At 35.9% G+C, this 25,165-nt stretch overlaps 1 protein-coding gene across 1 annotated transcript; it reads left to right on the top strand.

Annotated features, from left to right (window-relative positions):
- The first annotated feature begins 11,534 nt into the window (after window positions 1-11,534).
- Window positions 11,535-13,657, top strand: RR3 (response regulator 3). The gene is made up of 5 exons (XM_008246613.2): window positions 11,535-12,048; window positions 12,222-12,325; window positions 12,466-12,543; window positions 12,874-12,944; window positions 13,105-13,657. Exons 1-5 carry the CDS (start codon window positions 11,943-11,945, stop codon window positions 13,421-13,423), a joined length of 678 nt encoding a protein of 225 aa, XP_008244835.2. The 5' UTR covers window positions 11,535-11,942; the 3' UTR covers window positions 13,424-13,657.
- Window positions 13,658-25,165: the final 11,508 nt, after the last annotated feature.

Here is a 25,165-nt window from a genome sequence, read left to right as displayed (position 1 = left end):
TTGTTGTAATTTGATAAGATTTGACAAGAATTTACAAGGTTTGAACGTGAGTTTTTTTGCAATCAGAAATCATGCACGTCAACTAATTCGATGACAAGGTCTTATATGGGTGTCTGAATTAAATACCACCCTTCCTCATTCCATACCGATTTGACTTGTTCTTGGTATGAAGATAGGACATATTTCCTTTACTTTGAAATGCAGTTGTGAAAAGGCAATATTTGTCATGCTACATATTTTTTACAAGCCAAATTAGGAAATGGGATAATAAAGGAAAAAACAGAAGAAGATTTCAAGTGGAAGGATAAATACTCTTAACTTGAGGTACACGTCTTTTATTTGCTACTTTGAATAATAGTTTTTCAGCAACCAATATACTGTACATATTGATTGTCCTCAATTGTACGAGAAACACCAATAAACTACGTTGCTATTTCCAGTCAATTACGGTATGCCACGCATTTCATATAAGTTTTTCTGCAATCGTACCGTTAATTTGAAGTTAAAATTTCATGCAAGATCTTCTTTCTAATCCATTTAGAAATGCACTGTGTGACATCATGAGATACCTTTTTTTGACTAATAACAAGAGGTGAACATCTAAACCTTGTGTTATATAGAAAGCAGTGTATAACTAATTCTGATAGCAGAGACGACTTTCAAAAGCCATTAAAACAAAGGCTTCCTTTAGCCTTTCTCTTTGCACTTATTTTCCAACTTTGACAAATCGTTAGGCTTTTTCTGATAGTGTTTTTTTTTAATGTCACTTTTGGTCGTGCATGATTTATTTGTACATAATATAATTGATCTCCCACCTATGACCTAACTTATGCCCTTGATCGCAATCTTTTAAAATCATTTGTTTATTTTTTCAAGATCTTCAAGTACAACAGTATCTCTTAAAACTATATACTGCCTTGGTTTTGGTTGTGGGTTCAATGTATTTGCCGATAAGTCTCTTTAATTACACATCTAAATCATGATTGGATGCACCCGCTCCTATCACTAAACATATAATTAGGACCTCTAACCATATCTTCTCTACTATTTTTAAATTCTTTCTTATTCATATTGTTTCCCCTTCCCCTGATGGCTCTATATTATATACTAACTTACTTAACATATGATGAATATATTCTTCAGAATAAGTCCAAATCTTTTAGGTACATTAAATTATTGAGTAATTATGCTTGTTTGCTTCCATTTATTTGATGCATTATGACAAGAAATTGGGGGCACCAGTTACTTTATTTCTTATATTGAAGCGCAATGGACCTACTAGTGTAGTAGTTTGGAGGAATTATTCCCCCAAGAAGGGTCCTGAATTCGAGTTCTAACATTTGTATAGTTTGTGTGAGTTTAGTATATTATTGTCCATCTCAATAGGAAATGTTATGGATTCGAGTCCTAACGCATTCGTATATTGTATGTGAGTTTAATATATTATCGTCCCACTCAATATGAGAGGTTTTAAAAACAGAAGAAATTATTGAAGCATTATAAGTGTGGCTTTGTTTAATTGACAAGTGGGTGGCTAATTTAAGGGTTAATTTGAACAGGTAGGTTTTGGTTCAACTTTTTTCAAGTGGCACATCTTATTGTCACATTTCCATTGATTCATGAATAGACTAACGTCCACCATATCTTGTCACATGTAACAATTTTTTTTGAGCACGTCAATTTGTTGACATTGACCTAACACTAAACTCATATTAATTTCATTAAAAGTCAAATACTAATTATTTGGTTTATATAAATCATCAAAATATATGGAGTTTATCATTTGAGAACTTTTATCTAAAAAGAAACATAAAAAAAGTGGTTGACAAACATTATACCTTGAAAAGGTCCACATGTGCCTAATGTGATGTGAAGTTATTTATTTCTAGTTTGGTGGAAAATAAAATAAAATAAATATTCCTACCTAAATTTCATAACTGAAAAAATAAATTAGAACGACTTTGCATTGCTTTTTATTTAATTCATCATCTTCAGTTCTGGACATCCATGATTTAGTTTTAATTATATATTGACCGTGAGCCATTTCCTTATAGTAGGGTTTTTTTTTTTTTTTGGGGGACCATTACCTTATAGTTGAAGTTATGTTGTCCATGTGCTTATGTTATTATTTTATAAAATGTATTAATAACAAGAAATTTTAGATAAAAAAAAAATCAAGGAATTAGCTGTGAATAGTGCAACTCAATGATATGTCGTGACAGCTTGAGACATGCCCATCCACGACATTAGGAATATTAGGGAGGTGGGTTGGGTATTATATATATATATATAGCTTATTGATCTCTAAAATATTTGAGGACATAGGCTCGGATTGTATTTACTAATCCAAATATTTTGTAGATACACATTCAAAGATCATTTCTACAAAAATCACTGAATCCGATATCATTTGACCATTCAATTGATTTATTGAAATTTTAGTATTTTCAAGCGTGTTCATTGATTTTGTAGGACACAATTGGATGTCGAAATGGTTTCCGATTTGTCTAATTTTTGTAAGGATGATCTATGAATGAAGACCTAAAAATAGATGGTTTGGATCATTAGAAACAAAATTGTAGGTACCTAAAGGTGTCTCTCAAATAAAATTATTTGAGGATCCTCATGATATATATATATATATAAATTAGTCGATTGGAAAAAGATTGGGTGATAATAAAGCGGGTCATAGGAAGACTGTCAACTCTATAGAGTGGGCCCACGCTCTATTAGAATCTGTGAGTTAATATCTAAAGTCGTATGAGGGAAAAAATGAGTATTGCTTGGCTCCTATTCATATTCGGCACCAAATTAATGAAATTCTTTATGATGTGTGATTGAAAAAAAAACATCTTTCAGCACAATATGAACTAAAAAACATTTATGTCGTGTCATGCGTGATTAAGAAAAAAACTTCTTGCATGTAGCGCGTGTGTAGAAGTTAGTAGAATTCATATTTTGAAACACTTATATATGTAATAATCGAAGATAATAACGGATAATGATGAATGCCCACTTACCCATATATTGTGGTACCCAAGATCGCTTTTAGGGGACTTACTTTTAGACATGGAGAAAAAGAAATTGAAGAAGGTGAGGGGGGTGGGGGGACCATGAAGGCATGAACTAGAAAAGCCCTAAGACAAGGAAGAAGGGGACCATATATCATATCATATATATGATATATATATATATGCATGCAAAAAAGCCAATGCTAATCAGTATTTTCTACCTGTCAAATTCTACGTGACAACCCATGTGGTGATCAAAGATGCTTCCTCTCTTCTAACTTTCCTATAAGCCATTTCATATTTCATGATAACATATTCACTATGCACACGTTTTCCTTCTGGCTGTATTTTTGTGAAAAAGACTGTGATTTATCTTTGTAAAAATGATCTTGAGGAACCACAAGCAGTAGATAAAAAAGAACAAATTGGGAAACAAACATAAGAATTTTAGGTTCAACCCTTACCGGCCGGCCAATTATCACTTCAATCTGCTTGATGTCTTGTGGTTTGTGAGTAATTGCACGTATTTAAATATTTACTTTGTATTTTTTTCGTTCATCAGATTTAAACTCAAAATTTGCTCCAATTATATAGCACTAAATGCCAGTAAACTAAATTTACTTTAAATCAAGGTTTCCTAATTACCCAAAAGAAATATAAGATGGATCTTATTTGCTATATGTGGACAACACAAGCCATGTGGTGACCATATTCGTATATTGCAATCAAGATAATGATGAGTTTTCTGACACTGCATCCCTTTTTTTTTTTCTTTGATTTTTTTCTGTAAATCAATCTCAATAATCTCCTAATTAACTCTTGTTTTACCGATCCAACTGTTATGGAGACAAAATTAATAATCCCTGGATGATGAATAATATTATGCATGCAGTGCAGAGCTGCTCCTGCTCATAGGTAGTAACAAACAAAACAAACAACTAGACAACAACTATGCGACAGGATCCCGAGATTGATATATTGGTCCATGATGAGCGCAACCAATTATACTGCAAATTACGTTGGTAGGGTCGTCATGTGATGATGAAATGTATGAAATGAGAACATGCAAGGTTCCTGAAGCAAGCAGGCCTTGGTGGACAAACTGTACCGTTAGAATGATCATGGCCTAAGATTATTGCGAATATTTGGCCTACTTTCTGTCCATCCAAATTACAATTCTCTTCAATTGCCTTCGTTGCTCCATCAAGACACTAACTATTTAGGGTCTCACGTTTGGTATCTCTCAGGGAGTTTTCAATGGGGTCTTGGCCAATTTTGTGGCAAGGTGATGGGATGGTGGCTTGCGTGTTCAATTTCATTTCCACTATGGATTTAAAAGTAGATTTAGCCTTGGTTTCTGATTAAGAGATGCTTTGGAGTGTTTGTGTAGATTTTTATTTTTATTTTTTTTATATGCTAGCACTTTGGTTAGAACTTAGAAGCTTATGAAAATGTTATATTATAAATAGGAGGAGTGCGGTTCGATTTGATTTAATTTATATCTTAAATCGCATACAGATCTATGTAATATTATGGTTCGAATTGACTCGGTTTAGATATCAAACTAGTAGCATAATCGAATCAAACACTCCACTTGAGAGCTTTGGTTTTACTCTTTTTCTTCAAAAGCATATATGAAGGGAGCTTCATACCATAAAATTGAACAATAGTAAAAAACTATATGGTGATTATTGAGCTGCTCTCCTTCCCTCCCCTTCCCTCTACCCCCTACTCCTTGGGGATTTTATTAGCTTTATTTTGACTGAATTTTGGTGCATGGCCATCTTGGTTGGGTTTGTTAGTTGTTTGGTTGTCCAGGTGACGATGTAGTGGTAAATCAGCTTAAATAATTTTTTGGTAACTGGATTTTACATGAAATTTCAATTTGGCCACTAAGAAACAAATTTAGCCAAATTTGTCACTGTATTACCAAAAGTTTACAATTTATAGACTTGCACTTAATTTTCGTTAAGTTGTTTGTTTAAATATCTTTTTAGTCACTTGGTTTTACACGAAATTTCAATTTGGTTTGAAAAAAAAAAATTTAGTTAAAGGCTATGCAAATGCGAAACTTTATTATGAACTTTTTGTTTGTTTGTCAAATCTATGTATTGATATAGTTATGGACTTGAACTTTTGTGAATATGGGAGTATGATAATGGTTGAGATTATGATTGGAGCTATTTTAAAAAGATCAATTTGTATTTTTGTGAAACCATTATTTATTTATTTTTTGGGATCAAAGAGAAACTTCATTAGATGAACTTTAACGGTACAATCAAAGACATCAACAAGTCATCTAAAGTACCAATTCCAATAGGGTAACAAACTAACATGCTAAAATGCAACATCCTATATTGACCAACGGAGAAGGGATGATGTGCCTAATATGTACATGCCCACCTCCATCTAGCACGAGGCTTTTTGGGAGCTCACTGACTTCGGAGTCATGAGAATTCTGAAGTTAAGTGAGTTTGGACTAGAGCAATCCTAGGATGGGTGACCTACTGGGAAGTACTCGTGAGTTTCCATAAACAAAACCGTGAGGGCATAAAGGGGGCCTAAAGCGAATAATATAGTGCTACGGCGGAGCCGATCCCGAGATGTGATAATTTAGTAACATAGCCACTCTGCCGTGTGGTGCGAGTGTGTCGACGAGGACGTCGGGCCCCTAAGGGGGTTGGATTGTAACATCTCACATCGACCAACGGAGAGGGGGTTATGTGCCTTATATGTACATGCTTACTTGTATCTAGCACAAGGCTTTTTGGGAGCTCACTGGCTTCGGAGTCATGGGAACTCCAAAGTTAAGCGAGTTTGGACTAGAGCAATCCTAGGATGGATGACCCTCTGGGAAGTGCTTGTGAGTTTCCAGAAACAAAATCGTGAGGGTATGAGAGGGGGCCTAAAGCGAACAATATCGTGCTACGGCGGAGCTGATCCCGGGATGTGACAATTTGGTAACATAGTCACTCTGCCGTGTGGTGCGAGTATGCGGACAATAACGTCGGGCCCCTAAGGGGGATGGATTGTAACATCTCACATTGACCAACGGAGAGGGAGTGATGTGTCTTATATGTACATACCCATCTTCATCTAGCATAAGGCCTTTTGGGAGCTCAATGGCTTCGGAGTCATGGGAACTCTGAAGTCAAGCGAGTTTGGACTAAAGCAATTCCAGGATGGGTGACCCACTGGGAAGTGCTCGTGAGTTCCCAGAAACAAAATTGTGAGGGCATGAGGGGGCCCAAAGAGAATAAGATCGTGCTACGGTAGAGCCGATCCTAGGATGTGACATAAAAGCAAAACTAAAGTGGACAAAAACTACACTAAAACTACTAGCTCACATCACCACAATTAACCATAAGCCCAAACAAAGCCCACAAATCACCCAATTGTTCTTTGGCAGAATTGTTGTTTTCGTTTATTTATTTGCTCTTATGCGCATGTAGATCACTGGAAATCATATTTTCCTCATTTATGTTAAGGATATGGTGGTGGGTGTGACTGCAACATCGTTTCTTTATGTGGTGGTGGTAAGGTTCATTTAGGCTCTTATGTGAAACTATTCTTGAAATATGAACATATTTTTGTTGACTGTAAAACCTTTTCGGCCCAACACGTGGACTATTCGGAATAAAATAATCGAAGGCCATGAAGATGGTAACAAAGTCATCCTTTGGTGCGAGATTTGTGCCATTCCAGCTACCACGGTCACTTCTGGCTATGATAACAATAAGTTAGCTTGGTGGAGCAGATGACGGATAGTGCCTTGGATTATGACTTCACCAAGCAAGTCGGGTAAGGAACATGGTCTCGGCCATTGGGCTCTTAGCTTTGGTATCAAAGCTATTGGTGTCATCCGTGCTAGTCTAGTGCTTGTGTGACCGCCATGTTTGGTGAAGAGTTCCGCCGTCAATTGATCTCTTAAGTCCTCTTTGAATTATTAACTAAGACAGCTTAAATGAGAAATCGGGGTGAATTGGATGATTCTCAAATGAAAACTCTTATGAACAAAGTTGTTTGTTGATATAAAATATGGACAATTACAATGTTGGTGCTCTAGAGAACTTTGAACAAGCCTCAAAGTCTCTCGGTGACATAACTATGAGAAATTAAAAGAAAGCAATAAAAATTATCTAAGTTTGTTTTGAGAGGGAATTTAAGTGGAATTTTGGGTTCATTTTGTTGAGACGTGAGTGTGTTAAAATGAAGTATAAGTCCCCTATTTATAGGCAAATATTGCCGCCTTTAAAAATTGCCAAGAAAGTCGGCCATCGCCCAAATTGTTACGTAAGGTGGCTTCTTGCCCTCACTTCATGCCTCGATCAATAGTCTCGAGGCTCGTCCTTCTACACACGCTTCCTTTGTGAGCTCCAAAGATTCTATGTATGTGTGCACGTTTCAAAAAGTAGCTAAACGTCACATAATTCCTTTTGCCCTCTACGCGACATTTTGATCAATACAAGTCATGTGATACCTTTACCTAAAGTTGGTACTTGCAACTTTCACTCGCCCAAGACTCTTTGGGCATAGGAACAAGCTGATGAGCTTCAACTTCGATCGAGTTTATAATGGATTTAAATTGGGCCATGCGTTTGGGCCGTTGTCGAAGTTCTTGGGCTGAGATTTCAGCCCACATGTATCTGTATTTGGGCTTCTTGTTCTGATCCTATCTTAAAAATGGAACCGAACCTATTGTTCGGTCCGAGTCAAAATCATCACAGCCTTAGGTCTTTGATTACTCAACTTTGTTTGAGCCCAATCACTGATTTAATGGGTTAATGCCATGTCATTCCCTCATGTGAGTCCCAAGAGGAAAAAATTTCAAGTATAAACAATTTTGTCATGACACAATTCCGCTTTATAGCCTTAATTGATGCTACACCAACTATAATTTTTATTTTTATAAATATAAACAAACGATAGTCTAAACTACAAAGAGAATGAGGTTTCTCACATACATATTACCAAGGTACCATGGGGGTTCAAACTTGAGACAACTGGTCTACAAATCAAGGCTCTTTCCACTGGGCTAGACCCTGCTTGTCACTAATGACAATTTTTTATCTTACGTGCAGCATGTGCAAGAGCATAGCATTTTCATGGATTTTGGGTAATTTTTTATTTTTTGAGTGATAAAATTGAAATTTCGTGTAAAACCTAATAACCAAAAGGTATTTAAACTAAAAACTTAATGGAAACTTAATGACAAGTCTATAAATTGGAAACTTTGGTTAATATAGTGACCAATTTGGCTAATTATTTTTTTTCGGTGACCAAATTGAAATTTCATGTAAAACCAGTGACCAAAAAAGTATTTAACTTTTTTTTTTTCTTCGTGTATTGCAGCTTTTTGAGTTTGTTCCGTGTTTTTAGTCTCTACTTGCATATTTTAATTATGAGAGTTTAAAGGTTGTAGTTGCAGTTGTAGTTTTGTGTGCCTGGGTCTTTGCTTGAGTTTCCAAGCTTGTGGCTGTTATGCGGGAATTTCTTTGTTCTTGTGTGACTATGAGTGGAGGTACACTTTGTACACTTGATGTTGCTAATGGATTTCTCTGTGATTCTATATTTATATTAACTCGACATGGTTATTTGTATTTGTATTGACTCTTGTGCATGGCAACTTTTATGCCTAAATTATGAATGCAATATATTTTTTTTAGGCGTGAAAATAGAAAAAGGGTGTATAAAAGGAAAAGATGGTTGTGAAAATGTAATTGTAAATGCTACAAATAGGTTTTTTAAAAAAACTTCGGATGTGCCTGCATTGCTACTTTTAATATCAAACATCATTTCAATTTTGTAATGGTATAATTTTACTTTAAAAAAAAAAACAAAAGAATCCTTAAGATTTGTTTTAATATTCTTATAATTTAAATGATTTTCCCGTATGATGCTGCCGGTGATATGGTGAAATACCATATGATAAGACTAGGAACGGAAAATTCGTTAGGCATTGGGTCCATGGTTGTTGGTGGAGCTGAGCAGCATTGGATCAACAATCATGTCTGGCATTGGCAGGGCTGTGTCGACCAATTTGGTAGTGGGCCCCCACAAAACATACCTTTATTAGTATTGTACAAGTTTTAACAAGTGTGGATTATGTGTGACAGGGTGTACAACAAAATAAAGTGTTTCTGTCTGAGAATCTTTTTCTATTTCTACGGAAAAATAGAAACAAATTCAAATTATCTCTTACATGGTGCCCTATGTGGTGTTCCACTTTTGGAACAGAAGCTTCTTTTTATTTTCCCCAATTCTTACGGTTTTAAAAGAAAATTTGTTGGACCAAAGTGCATATGCATTCCATTTATGAAAAAATCAAGAGTTCTGAGCACTATTTAGCGTTTAAGATTGCAATTGTACTTTATTTTAGGAGCGACTATTTCGAACACGACTCGAAAATAACACGAAAAAGTGCTGCGACAATATCTTTGCGTATTTTTAGAAAAGAAAAGAAAATATTGTTCTAGATTTTTTGGGCCTAATTTGGATCTAAAATGGGTGAACATAGACAAACAAAAAACAAAATAAGATCTTTTACACTTTACCTAATTTCTCAGTCTTTTCAGAAGTGTTTTCTTTTTTCTTCTAAGTATCTGTTAAGTCCATCTTATACCTATGAATAGTGATAATACTACAAGATAGCATATGATTGTGAAAATCTTATGATACTGATATTTTGACATAGGTGAAATGCACATCATGGTTTGGTGTTATACTTCTAGAGGGTCAATTGAAATTTCGATGAGATTCCACACTATATGATGACAATTTTGAAATGAATTACTAATTTACTGATGAAATAAAAAGGAATCTTATTGAATGCTTTTGTCAATTAGTCAAGTTTGAGTTCTTTTTAATTAATGGGGAAGATGATATTTGAATTTAAGCCCTCTTTCAACATTAGGAAAAATATTATTAGATCATAATCAATCTTAAATTAGAAAAAAGATTCTTAATTTTTTTTGTTGTTGAGAAATTCTATGATTGCATTTATAATTCAACAAAAAAATTCACTAGCCACAAAATGCCAATAACAAAGCGATTTAACATCAAAATTAAGACAATCTGATGTGCTTCCATTAACGATCACGCAGGATCGAAGGAACTCAGGCATATGCATTCCAACTAAGACTGCAAACTTAGAACAACTAAAAAGAGATAAAGTCTTAAAAAAACCAAGCCATAAAAATACAAATAAAACTTTGACAAAAGAGAGGTGGAAAACTCTCACAAAAAGAGAGGTAAAAAACTTTCACAAAAGAAGAGGTGAAAACTACACTAAAAACTCAAAGAGTCTCTGCAACTTATTCTAAACCTAAATAAACCGCAAAAAGGATAGTGGTAGAGATTCGATACTGAAATGCAAGTGGAGATCCAACGTTGAGACGCAGCTACCTATGATAGGTGGAGGAAAATCGTAACAAAGCAAAGACAAATAGGGGAAACCTTATGTCTTTAAAAATGGGGGAAGAGAGGAGAAGGGAGAGGATAGGAAGAGAGGAGGGGAGGGGGGAGGAAGAACAGTGGATTCCTCCCCACTCAAAGTGAAAACGGCTCTAGAGTGTTTTTTGGGAGATAGGGGGCTAGGGTTTTAGACAAAGACAACCTATTCTTAAATTGTTTAAATAGCCAAAAAAGAAAAAATGAACACTGGTAATTTTGACATGCTTTAGATTTGTTATATATTTTTACATAAAGAGTGAGACAAGTATGACTTATTTGTAAATATTTAAGCAGACACATGAGAAAATTCAAAATGATGTTAATTATAATTAGAGAACAAATGAAAGATTTGTTTGTTTGTTTTTGTTTTTGTTTTCTCTAGTCGATAGGATGAGGGAATACAAACTCTGATGCGAGAGGTGGGTTTCGAACCTCAAACATGGTTTGAGGCCAAATACTCTATGGTATGACCTCATTGACATAAACGGAAGATTTGTTCACGGTCATTAACTAAAGGATGTTGATTTAACTTATCTACATTTCAAAAATTAAACTCATTCGACGACACAATATATGCGCGCGTGAACAACAGATTCTAAGTGCCGGATAAGTTTGTTCAACCAATAGAGAATTTTAATAGGAATTTGGGGTGGGGTAAGTGGCTATTACGCATGCATTGGCAGCTCATGAATGTTGAATGTATGGATGCATGGATGGAATGGGTATGGGTATTGAAGGGAGATGACCATCATCATCATGCATGGGAAGCAAATCTTAAAAGGGAATCAAAAGAAATTGCCCTCTCTTTGCCACCACTCCCCCACCTGCTCAAGATATGGTAAGCGCCACATGATTTCACTCCCAGGGAAAAAGGCACCTCTGCTGATGTCACCTGTATCTCTTGGGAGGATTTTGGTGGGCCCCACCTCCCCTACCCTTTCTCTCTATCTCTCTATCTCTCTCCTCTTCTCTTCTCTCACCTCAACTCTCTACTTTTACCCTTTTGCTTTCATCCAAGACTTTCTATTTTTCACACAAAATCTTCCTGCCCTCTCTCATTATGTCTAAGCCTTTTGTATAAATACAACCCACCACCCCCATCAACTAAAATATTCATTGGGATTATTTTCTTTCATTTCTTATTACTTGTTTCATTTTTCTTTTGTTTTTCTTTTTCTTTTGCATTGCTTGCCCTGTAATTCAAAAATCAAGTTGGAAAATTTACAAGATTTGGGATGAAATCTGGTCGGATCTTGCTTTGTGGGATGTGGATATTGGTGGGTCTTCTTCTTATTTCAATACAAAGCTCCCCTATTTCTCATCTTCCCCTCCTCCTCCCATAGGAAAACCAAACCAACCCACCAAAGAAGAAAAATAAAAGCTCACAAAGGCTTTTAGCTATTTCTCAGTCACTGCCATCTGTTCTTCCCTTGGCCTTTTGGCATTTGCTTTCATCTTGAATCTTCTTCATCTGGTGAAATGGTGATGGCTGCTGCAGATTCACAGTTTCATGTTTTAGCTGTTGATGACAGCCTCATAGATCGCAAACTGATTGAGAGGCTCCTCAAGACCTCTTCATATCAAGGTACTTCATTTCTTGGGTTGCCTCTACTTACCACCCACCCCAACAGCACCAAAAAGTTAAAAAAAGAAAAACAAAGGGAGCTAATCTGAACGCAAGTTTCAATCTTGGGTCTCATTGTTTTATTATGTTAACGTTGTGGTGTGATTTTTATTCTCCTCTGTTCTTCATTGCAGTTACTACAGTTGATTCTGGTAGCAAGGCTCTAGAGTTTCTGGGTTTGTATGAGGATGACCAAAGCAGTCCAGATTCACCTTCTGTTTCCCCAAGCAATCAACAGGTACTATGATTGACTGATTGATGGATTCTTCTCTTCTTTAATGTCTGAGATTCCCAGAGCATTTTTATTTTCTTCCTAATTTCCCACAACTTTTCCTTTCTGGGTTTCTAAATTTATTTTGTTTTCTTGTGTTTTTGCAGGAAGTGGGAGTGAATCTTGTTATTACAGACTATTGTATGCCTGGCATGACAGGATATGATTTGCTCAAGAAAATCAAGGTATGCTTTATTTTCTATTCCTTTGTCTCTTTTCTCCTTCATCATTATATTCCCTTGCTTTTTCCTCAATCTTTTCCCATTGAGTTTTCCATCTATCCACTAGAGTTTGACAATTGTCCTTCCTTTTACCACTTGGTTTTGAATATCAATTAAAATTCTCTTGGAATATTTCCCCACCAATTTTCAACCCAAATTAGATCAGGTTCTAGATGTCAGAAGATTTCCTTTGTTTTACATGGGTCCTCTTGTCATCAAAATTACAAATCTGTTCATGATCTTTTTGAAAAATGTTTGTTCTAGAAATTAATGGGATTTTGATTGTTTTTACAGGAATCTTCATCTCTGAGAAACATACCAGTTGTGATCATGTCATCTGAGAATGTGCCTTCAAGAATCAACAGGTAACAACAGAGGAGAAAAATAATATGGGCTTACCTGATTCGCATGTTTTTTTTCTTTTTATTTTCTTTCTCTTGGAGATTTAGAATATTGTAGGAATCTGGGATTTTGGTTTGTGAAGTGGAATTGATGAATTAATGAATTGATGTTGGTTGGTAACAGATGCTTAGAAGAAGGGGCTGAAGAATTTTTCTTAAAGCCAGTGAGGCTATCAGACTTGAGTAGGCTTAGACCCCATATCATGAAAACCAAGTCCAAGGATCAAAACCAAGGAAAGGAAGAAAATGAAGAAAAACAAGAAGAATCATCTGAAAGCTCAGAGGCTTCACAGGAGCAGGATCAACAAGTAGTAGATCAACAACAACAACAACAACAACCACCCCCAGTACCAGCAAACAGTAACAAGAGGAAGGCCATGGAAGAGGGGCTTTCACCTGATAGAACTAGACCAAGATACAATGGCATAACCACTGTGGTTTGATTGATTGATCATGGAACAAATTCTTCCTTTGATTCAAACAATGTAATTCTATTACCTTTTTTCTTTTTCCTTTTTATCATTTCACTGCTGGTTGATGCTGGCCGAAATGAGTGTAGAGAGGTTTTTTCATGTATACAATTTACATGGAAATGGTTCATTCCAATTTTGTTTTGCTACTTAGATGACAAAGTAGAAAAAAAAAATAAATCATGTATATGAAGCAAGATTACTGGATTTTCCCGCTTTTTTTTTTCTTTTTCTTGTTCTGTTTTTAGTTTTGATAAGCAACTCTCCCAATATTGTTGAACTTTACCAACCTATTGAACTTTAATAATACATGGCCCGGAACGGGTCGGGCTGGACTTTTCCTCATTGGTTTGGGCGTGCCTCCATCAGATCATGAGCCTGCGGGCCATAACCCCTGTAACATGATTTGTCTCCCAAGTAAAGAGTAAAATTTTCACGTAACACATGTTTTATTCACCTTTCTCTCTATATCTATCATCATATGAAGAGAGAAAGATGTATGAAACGCGAGATATATAAGTTTTTGATTTTGCAAGAAACGGGCCTACCAACTATCCACTATGATATGGTGGGCTGGGCTAGAAGAGATGACTTAATATATAAATTACTTTTTACAAATAGGTCCATTTTAACATGACTTTTAAAAAATAAAATAAAAATCCTTCAAGTACAATATTTTAGAAAAATTTTATGTACTTTCAAGTGAAAAAATTGTAATATACTAACCAATTAGAAAATGGCAAATGGCTAGTTGAAGTTTTTCCCCCTTTGTAAATAAGCTTTTAAGAATTTTTATATAAAATGTTATGTTAATGTGCCATGTGAAAAGCTCAATATATAAAATAAGTTGGATGTCTGGACTAAACTGCATAGGAGAAATGAAAAAGTATAATTGGGCGGTATGGGTTCCGCCTAATGTTTGCTATGAGCAAAGGGTGTGGGAAATGGTTCCAAATACAAACTTAATGGGGTCCACCCATATCCATATGAACAATTATTTTAATAATTTCAAAAGAGCTTTTATGAATTTTATTTATTTTATTATGGGAGATGGATAAAGATAATTCGAACTATGGACATTTTGCAATACATAAGTGGTGAAGCACTGCTAGATTAAGTGCTAATTGGTATTTATGCTAGGGTTATTAGACTTAGGTCCAAAACACTAACTGCTATTAAGTTTATTCCACATCTATTATTATTATTATTATTATTATTATTTGTAAATATAGATCTTGTGAATTTTATTACTTGTTTTGTTGTGTCAATTTTACCTTTAGAGGTGAATAAGGTGAAATTGCATAGCTAAACCACCTATAAGCCTAGAGGGAGTGAATAGGCTTTTACCAAATGCTAATTTTAGTTTTACCCAATTAAATCTAGTTTAAAAACAAAGAAACTAACAAGCAATAAAAATAAAGTGTGCAATGGTTTTAACGTGAGAAAACTCCAAGATAGGATTAAAAACCCACGACGACTTTGTAAAGTAATTCATTAAGGCCTTGTTTGTTACACATGATTGTCTTGGCATGGACTATGTTTAGGGACTGTATTGGCTTAGCTTGTCTTAGTTTAAGTTGAATAATACTTGTCATGTGTTTGGTGTATCCTTGGACTGGGACTACATTTTTATTTTATTTTTTAATGTTTAAGTGATATAATACTTTATGCATAATATATAGTGTATATATATAGGGTAAATTGCCGAATACCCCCTGAATTATCACGCTAGTTGAAATATACACCATGAATTAATTTTTCAGCCAATTTAGCACTCGTACTAAATTTTATAGCCAATTTACCCCCCGCCGTTAGTTTTTGGCAATTTCCATCCAAATCTCTGTTAAAAACACCACGTGAATGACACATGCCAACCCTTCAACCTAGATTACCCAACGAACCCTCTCGCTATCTCCTTGTCTCTTCTTCTCTCTCCTTCTATCTCCCCTTTCCCCATTTCTTTGATAGTTTACCCAGATTAAAGAAATAAAGCCAATTTAAGCATAGAAAAACCTGATCTCTCTTGACCTAACTTTTTTCAACCTAGAAATTCTCATGGGCTTAACCACCTAAGCCTTTTGACATCCATTCAAATGCTTCAGTTGAACCCTAGGGACATGTGGGGTCTCACTACTGAAAGCTTAATTAATGGACCCAGGACTTTCAAAGAAGGGAGAGAAGAAGGGACAAGGAGGGGCTAGGATGAGAGACCAGGGTGAACTTATACTTGGTTTTAAAAATAAATTTTAAAAAATTCTTCTAACCTGAGAGGAAACACATGGCCAAAGAGGAAGAGACACAACGGATTTTGAGGAGGGCAAGGAGGAGAAAGAGAAAATTATGCAACAATATAATTATTAATTGAAGGTCGGAGGAAGTTGGTGGTGATGACTCTTGTGTCTTTGCTATCTTGGTAGAAAGGGATAAATAGAAAAAGACAAACTTGTCCAATGGTGTTGGAGGAATGAGATATAGAAATATACCAGCAAGTACCCTTGTTGGAGGAATGGGATTTGGGTTTGTAATTTAGGCCATGGTCATAAGATCTTGGTGATTTGGGTTTGTAATTTAGAATCCCCATATGGGTTCGAGACTAGCAGAGAGAGAGAATAAGAGAGAGGTTAAAAAATCAATTTTTAATTCAACAATGAATCATATGCCTGACATGTGACTTTTTAAACAGAGATTTGGATGGAAATTGCTAGAAACTAACGGTGGGGGGTAAATTGGTGATAAAATTTAGTACGAGTGTTAAATTGGCTGAAAAATTAATTCAGGGTGTAGATTTCAACTAGTGTGATAGTTCAGGGGGGTATTTGGCAGTTTACCCATATATATATATATATATATATAGGTATATATATGGGTATTGATTTTCCCACTCCCTTTTTATCCACTTACACTCCATTGTTTTTAAAATTGTATGTTCTCACTCCTCTTTTGTTCACTTACACTCCCTTTTATCTTATAGTAAAAAATATTTAAAAAAAAAAACAAAAAGGAGTGTAGGTGGATAAAAGGGGAGTGAGAAAATCATCACTCTTTATATATTGAGCTTTAGTTGAGGGATTCCTCAAATAAGCTTATTTGAGGGATATCCTTGTAGGGCCCACTCTGTATTATATTTCACTAATTCAAATTGTCTATTTTGTAGATATTTATTCAAAGATCATCTCTATAAAATAATAATAATAATAATAATATTTGAATCCGATATCATCTGACCACTCAATTGAGTTATTGAAATTTTAGTATTTTCTTAAAATACTGTGTTCATTGATTTTGTATGACATAATTGGATGTCAAAACAGTTTTCGATTTGTCTAATTTTTTGCAAGGATGATCTATGAATGTAGACTTACAAAATAGATGGTTCGGATTGTTGAAAAACATTCATAAGGAACTCTAAAGGGTGTTCCTCAAATAAAATTATTTGAGTTTATATATATATATATATATATATATATAAATATATCAATATATATACAGTGAGCTTCAGTTGAGGGATCCCTCAAATAAGACACTCTTGTAGGCAATGGTAGAGCCATGATTTCACATTAGAAGAGGCTTTTATAAAATTGGTCTTCTCTTCATAATTATCATGAATTTCATATTTTAAATTGGTTACATACTAATTTCATCATCTACACTATTAAAGACTTAAAAATAATAATAATTTATATTCCAACAAAGAAAAGAAATATAAAAGTAAAGAGTTCATAAAGTGCAATATTAAGGTACCCAACTCATACATAAAAAAAGGAAGAAGAGGAAAATAAAAAATTCACAAAACTTTAAACAAAAAGGAAGAGGAAGAAATGTTAAACCTTTATGAATTTTTAGTGCAAATGTCAAACTAACCTAGAAGATTTAAGGGAGATGAGTAGAAGAGTGATGAAGAAAATTTATGGTTAATTTGTTGACCAAAAGAACCTAATATATTATTTTATTTTAGGGTATATATCCTAACACTAATCTAATATATTATAATATTATATATAAAGCACATTTAAAGGACAAACAAGTAAAACAGAGTGCAGCTTGCTTAATGGTTGATTACCACCCAAAAAAAAAAAAAAAAAAACTTGGGTTAATTCTATAAGAAGATCATTTCTCTTTTATTTTTATTTTTTTTGGCTTAAGCATGTGTGATTGAACCTACAAATATAAGTTACTAAAGAAATAGAACAAGTAGGTAAAAAGTTGAGGTAGATTAATTAGGTTTTGTGAGTAGTAAGTTAAATTACCAAGTTAGCCTAATTTTAAATCTTTTATCTCACTTAAAAGGGTCATAGGAGGTAGACGTCCCTCGGTAGATTAGGTAAATTTTAGATTAATTCAGAGTGTTTTAGACTATCGCTTGTATATAAAAAAATTAAATAAATAAAAAATAAAAAAGAGGCCATAGACATTTTGGTTGAAAAAGAAGGGTCCTAGGAAAATCAGATTTTTCTACTTTTATCAAACGGAAAGATAAAAATATGAAAATAAGCGATTTTGGCACTAAAAACCCAATGCCAAATGGGCATTTAGTAATTTGATAATAGTTTAATTTAATCACATTCATTGCCAACAAAATTACCCACCACATCAATAAAAGAGGAAATTCCACCTTAAACTACAAAAGAAAGTCTTTTGAATTCAAATTTCATCTCATGTAAGACTTAGGCCCATTTCAGCACTGTCCTTCCCTTCTGATCCTTCGGGAAAAAATCCCACTGTCAGCGGCATCTGGCTCTGACAAAGGGATTGCTTATTTCTCAAGTTTATTTTCTTTAATTTTCTTAATTGGAAAGTTGGTTTTATATTTTGAATTATATTAAATGCACAGCCGAGCTGAAGCACACAAAGATTATGTGTGTCTCTTTCTTTTCAAAAAATTTCGTTGGCAATTTTGTATGGGTTTGTTAATAGCGTTTCTTGCATGGTATGATCAATGACTTTGTCATGGCTTATCTGCTCCTCTTTGCTTCTCTAAAACTGAGTACTGCGTCTTCATGAATCTTCTCCCTTCTCTCTGTTCGATACCCATGAACCCCATGCTTAGTAATTTGAACTCTTTACTTGTCTCGTACTTCGCTGTTGCTTATTCCTATTAATCCACCCTCCACCCACCACCCTCCACCCTCTGTCTTCTCCCTGTATCGTTACCATTCCTTCTTCTTTGTACAAAAGAGGCAGGACCTTTCAAATATTATGGATAGTACAAACATTACGGCTTCACCAAAACATATGCGGTAGGCGACCAGAATTGTGAGGTTTACACCATTTTCAGCAGCCAATTTGTACAGAAGGTTCGAACCTTCTGTATAAATTGGCCGCCGAAAATGGTATCAACCTCAAATCTAATTGCCTACCGCATGTGTTTTGGTGCGGCCATGTTTGTGTTATCCATAATATTTGAAACGTCATAATTATTTTCAATTTACAAGGACTGAAAACAAAACTAACATGGATGGTACTGTTGAAAGGCTTTTTCTGCGGGCTATTTGGGTAACTAATTTTCCATCTTCTTATTACAATATCATAGAAAATTTGGGTTTCCCCCTCAAATTTAGTTTTCTTTACGTGCAAGTGTAATCCATTATAGATATAATCATGGCTTGTTCAGTATAACAGTATCTCAAAGAAGAAAGAAAATTGAGCTTGTTAGGCCGTGTCGAAGCTTTTGATGTGGATAGACCTCTATGGGAGCTTTGTATGTTCAAATTGGTCTTGGATAAACTTTCCTTGCTTATATAAAAAGGTACACACAGGAAAAAAAACCATAACAGAGAAAAAAAACCACCCAACCCTTCAGCGCCGCATCTTGGGGGGAGGTTCCCCTCCCTCCTCTTCCTCCTTTTTCATTCTCCTTCCCCCCTCTTCTCTCCTCTTCCTTTCCTTCTGTTAATCTCTCCTTGTATTTGGTTTTGCTCCCTCTTTCTTTTACTGTATCCTTCTCATCCTCTGTGGTGATTTTGCTTGGGATTTATGCTCATTTCTAGAGGTTCTTCGTCTCTCTACCACAGACCTCCACTCCTCGTGTTCACGGATGGCTCCTCTGCCATTTTTACTTGGCAGTGCGTTCGGGTATGAGGATCTGTGTCTTCAAAAGCATGCCTAAACGCGCATTGGAGCGAGGAGGAGGGAAATCACCTTAGGCGTACGAATGTTTAGCTTGTTGCACACTTAGCGTGGCGAGGCATGGAAGGCGCGAAAAGCGCCGCTGTCTGCATGCCAAAGCCCGAGGAAGAAGACGGCCTCGCTTGAATTTGTATATCCCTAATGCCATACCTTGAAACAAACGATACTTCCCTTTAAAAAAAAAAAAATCTAAAAAAATACATTGATGGACCTATATGCATATCCCTAATGCCATAATCTGCATCAATTTTAATTCTCTCCATAAGTTTTAATTCTCTCCTTTGGTATGCAATTCTCTTTGTACTAGATTCATATATATGTATATAATATGTTAGTATTTTTTTTTTCCAAACAACACAATATCCATAAAATCCACTAAAAATAACACTCAAGTCCACACATAAATGCCAAATATCATAGCATTTGATGTTTCGTGATGAGGAATGGGATGCATGAATTGAGTTTTTCTTTTGATGTTGAATAAGTATTTTATATTTTGGGATTGATTATTATGCATAAATGACAATTAGTACTTATATTTGATAGAATATTTTGGCTCAATAAGAATTAGTAGTACAATTTATCTATATCGTATTATTTATAATTTTTTTATTAAATTAAATTAAGGTTCAAAAGGCTTATGCCTCTCATGGCGGGCTAAAAATGCCTCGTCTTTACGCCTCACCTTTTAAAACATTGATAAGGATGCCTTTAAAGTGCAATGTGCACTATTGACTTGGATTATGGGAGTGCATTTTGCGGGGGTGGCTTGTTCACCCCCATCTTCCGTTTGTACTTTTGGTTCACTATGTTACCAGAGACTCCCTCTTGGTGGGTGTGGACTTGCAATGGTGGTTTGGCTGCTTTGCTCTGGATAGTGCGGCTGCAACTTGTTTTCAATTTTGGGGTTGTTTTGGTTTGAAACTTTGTATGTGGACCTTGCTTGTTTTAAAATTCAGTTGTGTAATCTTTTGAGCCTATGTCTTATGTTTCTACCTATGTTATTCTGTCTTAAAACTCTTATAATGTGTTTGCATATTTAATGAAGGGAGTTTGCCTTGACCCCAAAAAGAAAAAGAAAAAACAAAAGGTCTTGGATATATTGGAATGGTGTTGAATTTGAAAATGATCAATTTTGGGTCTCTTGTCTTTCTACATGTCAGTTGAAATATTTGCAGTTAGCAGGGAGGTTTTCTTTGGGATATATAATACGCTAGTGCTGAAGTTGGCTCTTTTATTCATAATATATAGCGTCTTTCGTAGGAATTTAGATTTATGAGTCTAATGAAAAATCATCATTTTTCCCTTTTTTAAAAAAATTGTCATTCAAATGGTAATTGATATAAACTTAGAGATTTGTTTTTTTTTTTTCGCATTAAAATAGAAAAAAGTCATGTTTGTAAGTTTTTACACTCACCTATGCTTCTTATGTGTTTTCGATCAAAAACGCTTCTTTTGTGTTTATCTCCTAATATTTTAATGCAACTAATTTTTATTTTAACATTTGATTTATTGGTTTCTTGATTTTTAATTTTTTTTTTGAATAATAATGTATCTATTTCGTGATTTATTGAAAACAGCAACTACTACGTTTCACCATTTGCGCGACGAAAGATTGCGCGACGAAGAATAAGTCCTCGCGCAAAACAATGGCGCGACGAAATAACTTTATATTAAATCGCGCAATCCACTTGAAAATTTTGCGACCAAATTTTTCGTCGCTAGAAATGTCTTTGCGCGACCAAAAAATCGTCGTCAGCATAAGCAGAGATAAAAAAGCGGGGAATTTTTTGGCGAAAACTTTGCGGGATGAGAAATATCGTCGCGAGACAACCTTTGCGACGGTACATTAGTTAAATCGCGCAAAAGCAGACGAACCAGTGGGTCCCTTTATATGGCGGTAAAAACTTGTGCGCGAAACTCTTCGTCGCAAAAGACAGCTTAAGCGCAGCGGGAAGATTTTTCGTCGCGTAAGAGAGCGAGGATATTTTATTTTGGCGCAAAAATTACCTGATTGAGATATTTTTTTTGCGCGACGGAAAATACGTCGCGCAAAAGTTAGATGTCGGCGGTGATTGCTGCGAAAAAAGGTTTGCGCGACGGACAATTTGGTTTTTTGCGACGGAATTTTGCGTGTAATAACCCAAACCTAAAATTAATATTTAATTATTAATTTATTAGAAGAAAAGACTAAAATACCCCTAGAATATTTTTATTAATTTAAAAGTTGACTTTTTGACCGGGAAGGAATTTGGGAATTTTAGTTGTACCGTTGCGTAGAGCGCGACGAAACGAGTTCGTAGACATGTAACGGGCTCAAATCGGAGTTGTAACGAAGGAGTTACGATCAAAAGAAGTTCAGTGGCATAATCGTAAATATTTCAAACTTCAGTTTATATAAACCCAGAAATTTCTGGGTTTCACAGAGTTCGACCAGCCAGCTTCCCGGGGCGATTTCTCCCACCTCCGGTCACCGATTCAGGCAAGACCGGTCACGTTAGAACCACCACACTTTCCTCTTCCAGTCCCAGCCCATCTCAGTCTCGATCTGCCGTCGTGGTAGCCGGAAACCGCCACGAAACAGGGTGGTTTGGACAGTTTTTGACGGAATTTCGTGGAGCTCGTTCTCCCTCCTCCGGCCATCGTTTCAGACGAGTGAGGTATGGTTTTCTAGCTATTTTTCGTGCTCTAGCTGCTGGTTGGGTAGGATTTCAGAAATTTCCAGCGTAGATAGCTCGATTTACGAGCTAGGTTTCAGCAGGTTTTCGGGTCACTGTTCCGGCCACTTCCGGCCAGTTTTTGGGGTAGGTCCAAGAACAAAAGTGGTTCCAAATAGGGTGTTATACCTAGGATAGGAGTCTTGAGCTTAGATGTTGAGTTTTTCTGGCAAGGCGTTATCGCTTAGGACACCCACGAGCTGCCGGCGCGTGAGCAGATTGGTCGAGACCCCATTCAGTTCCAGAATGATCCTTGGGTCGTCATGAGCGCGTAGAAATTCGCGGATCTTAATTCGGATACCGTTTGAACCCCGAACGGATCTCGCCTAGTGTGTGATTTCCGGGTTCACTAGTTTTGCACCGTTGGATCGTAACAATTTTCAGGTATGTTGATCTAGGTATTTCCAGGATCGTATAGTATTTGACGGATCATAAAACGCGAGTCCCGGATACTCCAAAACATCAACCTAGAGTATGTTTCACGGATAATTGAACCAATTCAGTCGAGGCGGTGAAAGAACTACGTGTGGCTTGATCCCTCGAAGAAAGTGCGTGGCGACCTCGATTACGAGTTTGTGTTATCGCTTCCGGGCATTTTGGTCATTTACGATCCACGGCGCAGTGTCGGTTTGCGCGAGTTGGCCGGATTCCAAAGTGGAATTTGGGTCAGTCGTTCATTGCGCAGCGAACTTATGTATTCGTCGCGCAAAGTCCTTCTTCTTCATTAGAATTCGCCATTGCAGGAGGCGAATGCAAAAACAAAGCATTACGCCTCTGCCTCTCTCTCAACCTCTCTCTTTGAGACTTCAATATATTGATTGGGTAAATATTTTTCGTCATTAGTTTAAAAGTATTAATTTAAGTTCGTACTAAGATTTTTTATTTTGTTTTCGTTAGGGATATTTGTAATTAGCACAATCTGTTATGTTTAATAATGTTATTCGTTTTATATATTAATAATGTATTTTATTAATAATGTTATTTAATTCGTTTTATATATTAATTCGTTTTATTCGTTTTATATATTAATAATGTTAATTTGTTATGTTTAAAATTTTCTTGTGAAGTTATATTTATATTATGTTGTTAAATTGTGTGTAACATAGCACAATCTGTTGTGATGTACGAAGTTAATTGAAATTAACTTCGTGCTTTTATTTATGTTTAGTAACACTTAGTTTCTGTTCGAGATTAGTTGGATTTCGTGCATGGATCGTAATGCATGTATGGTCAATTAATTCTTGAATTGTCCCATTATTTGGACAGTTTGGTAATGCATAGTGTTGTCACGTAATCTATAGCTCTGGATTAGGTTTCGATTGTGGATATTTGATGTCATCTCGATGCGTTCTTGGGTGATACGTAGGTATTTATACCTATGGCCACCTCAAGAACTATGGCGAGATCTTTGCGAAATTCATCCCGTCGAAATCTAATCTCATGTAGTCGTAGATTACGTGGCTATGCATTCGAATGGGATAGGACCCTTACCGGAGGCATAAGGTGACATTATAACTTTGTATGAAGTTGTTGTGATTGTTGTGTTGTGATTCTAGTTTCAGGAATTATGGACAGAAGGTGGATCTGAGAACCGAGCAGATGCGTGACGAATACTTGGATGAAATCGAGGATTTTATTGAGTTTGCACGTAGACACAACCCGGGTGCAACTAAAATCCGTTGTCCTTGTAGGAGGTGCAACAACACGTTATGGGAGACAATTGAAAATGTTGGATTTCATTTAGTAAGGAATGGAATGATTGAGACATATAACATTTGGAACCTTCACGGGGAACAATTAGAGCATGCTTCCTCTTCAAATGCCACATGAGTGGACAATGTTCAACGTATTATAGATGCTAATGATCAAGTCATGGATATTATACAAGATATTTTTCCATTTGTATCGACCAACATGAATCAAGAAGAGCAAGATGATGTGCCTACACCAATAGACAGTGCGGAGTTTGAACAATATGAAAAATGGTTAAAAAATGCCAACTAAGAGTTATACCCGGGGTGCGAGAGCTTTTCCGTTCTCACGGCCATTGTGGAGCTAATGCACGGAAAAATAAAATATCGTATGTCGAATCTGTGTTTCGATTACTTTTTGGGGGTTTTCAAGAGAATGTTTCCGACGGACAATTGTTTGCCGAAAGACCATAAACAGGCGCAGAAGGTGTTGAATGGTCTTGGATTGGTTATGAAAAAATTCATGCTTGCAAAAACAATTACAAGTTATTCTACAAAGAGCATGAATCGTTGGATACATGTCCTATATGCAATGAGTCGAGGTTCAAGATGACATCTCAGAATAGGACGATTAAGATCCCACAAAAAGTCATGCGTTATTGCCCTAAAAACCTAGGTTGCAGCGATTGTATATGTCGACGCATACGCCACAGACATGAGATGGCATAAGGAAAAACGGGTAGACGATGATGTGATGCGGCATCCTGCAGATGGGGAGGCATGGAAAGAGTTCGATCGAATGTTCCCGAGTTTGCTGCTGATCCCGAAATGTTAGATTGGGACTTGCCACTAACGGATTCAATCCGTATGGGGTTATAAACCAACACCACAGCACTTGGCCGATTTTCGTATTCTCATATAATTTACCGCCTTGGAAATGCATGAAAAAAGAATATATGATGATGACTGTTTTGATAACGAGGATCCTGGGAGGTCAATCGATGTTTACTTAAGGGCTGGTTGATGGTGAAGGATTTATGGACAAGCGGTGTTCGCACGTACGATAAATCAACTGGGAAGATGTTCACTTTGCGGGCAGCAGTTATATGGACTGTGAATGATTTCCCAGCATATGCAATGGTTTCTGGGTAGAGCACAAAAGGTTATATGGCATGTCATGT

Source organism: Prunus mume, linkage group LG8, assembly GCF_029339155.1.
Source record: "Prunus mume cultivar Tortuosa linkage group LG8, ASM2933915v1, whole genome shotgun sequence".
NCBI lineage: Eukaryota > Viridiplantae > Streptophyta > Magnoliopsida > Rosales > Rosaceae > Prunus > Prunus mume.
This window is presented reverse-complemented; position numbering and strand designations above follow the sequence as displayed.

Coding starts and splice junctions, on each gene's coding strand:
- RR3 (XM_008246613.2), top strand. CDS start 11,943: ATGGTGATGGCTGCTGCAGATTCACAGTTTCATGTTTTAGCTGTTGAT. Junction 12,326..12,465: donor TTTCCCCAAGCAATCAACAG/GTACTATGATTG, acceptor GTGTTTTTGCAG/GAAGTGGGAGTGAATCTTGT. Junction 12,945..13,104: donor GTGCCTTCAAGAATCAACAG/GTAACAACAGAG, acceptor GGTTGGTAACAG/ATGCTTAGAAGAAGGGGCTG.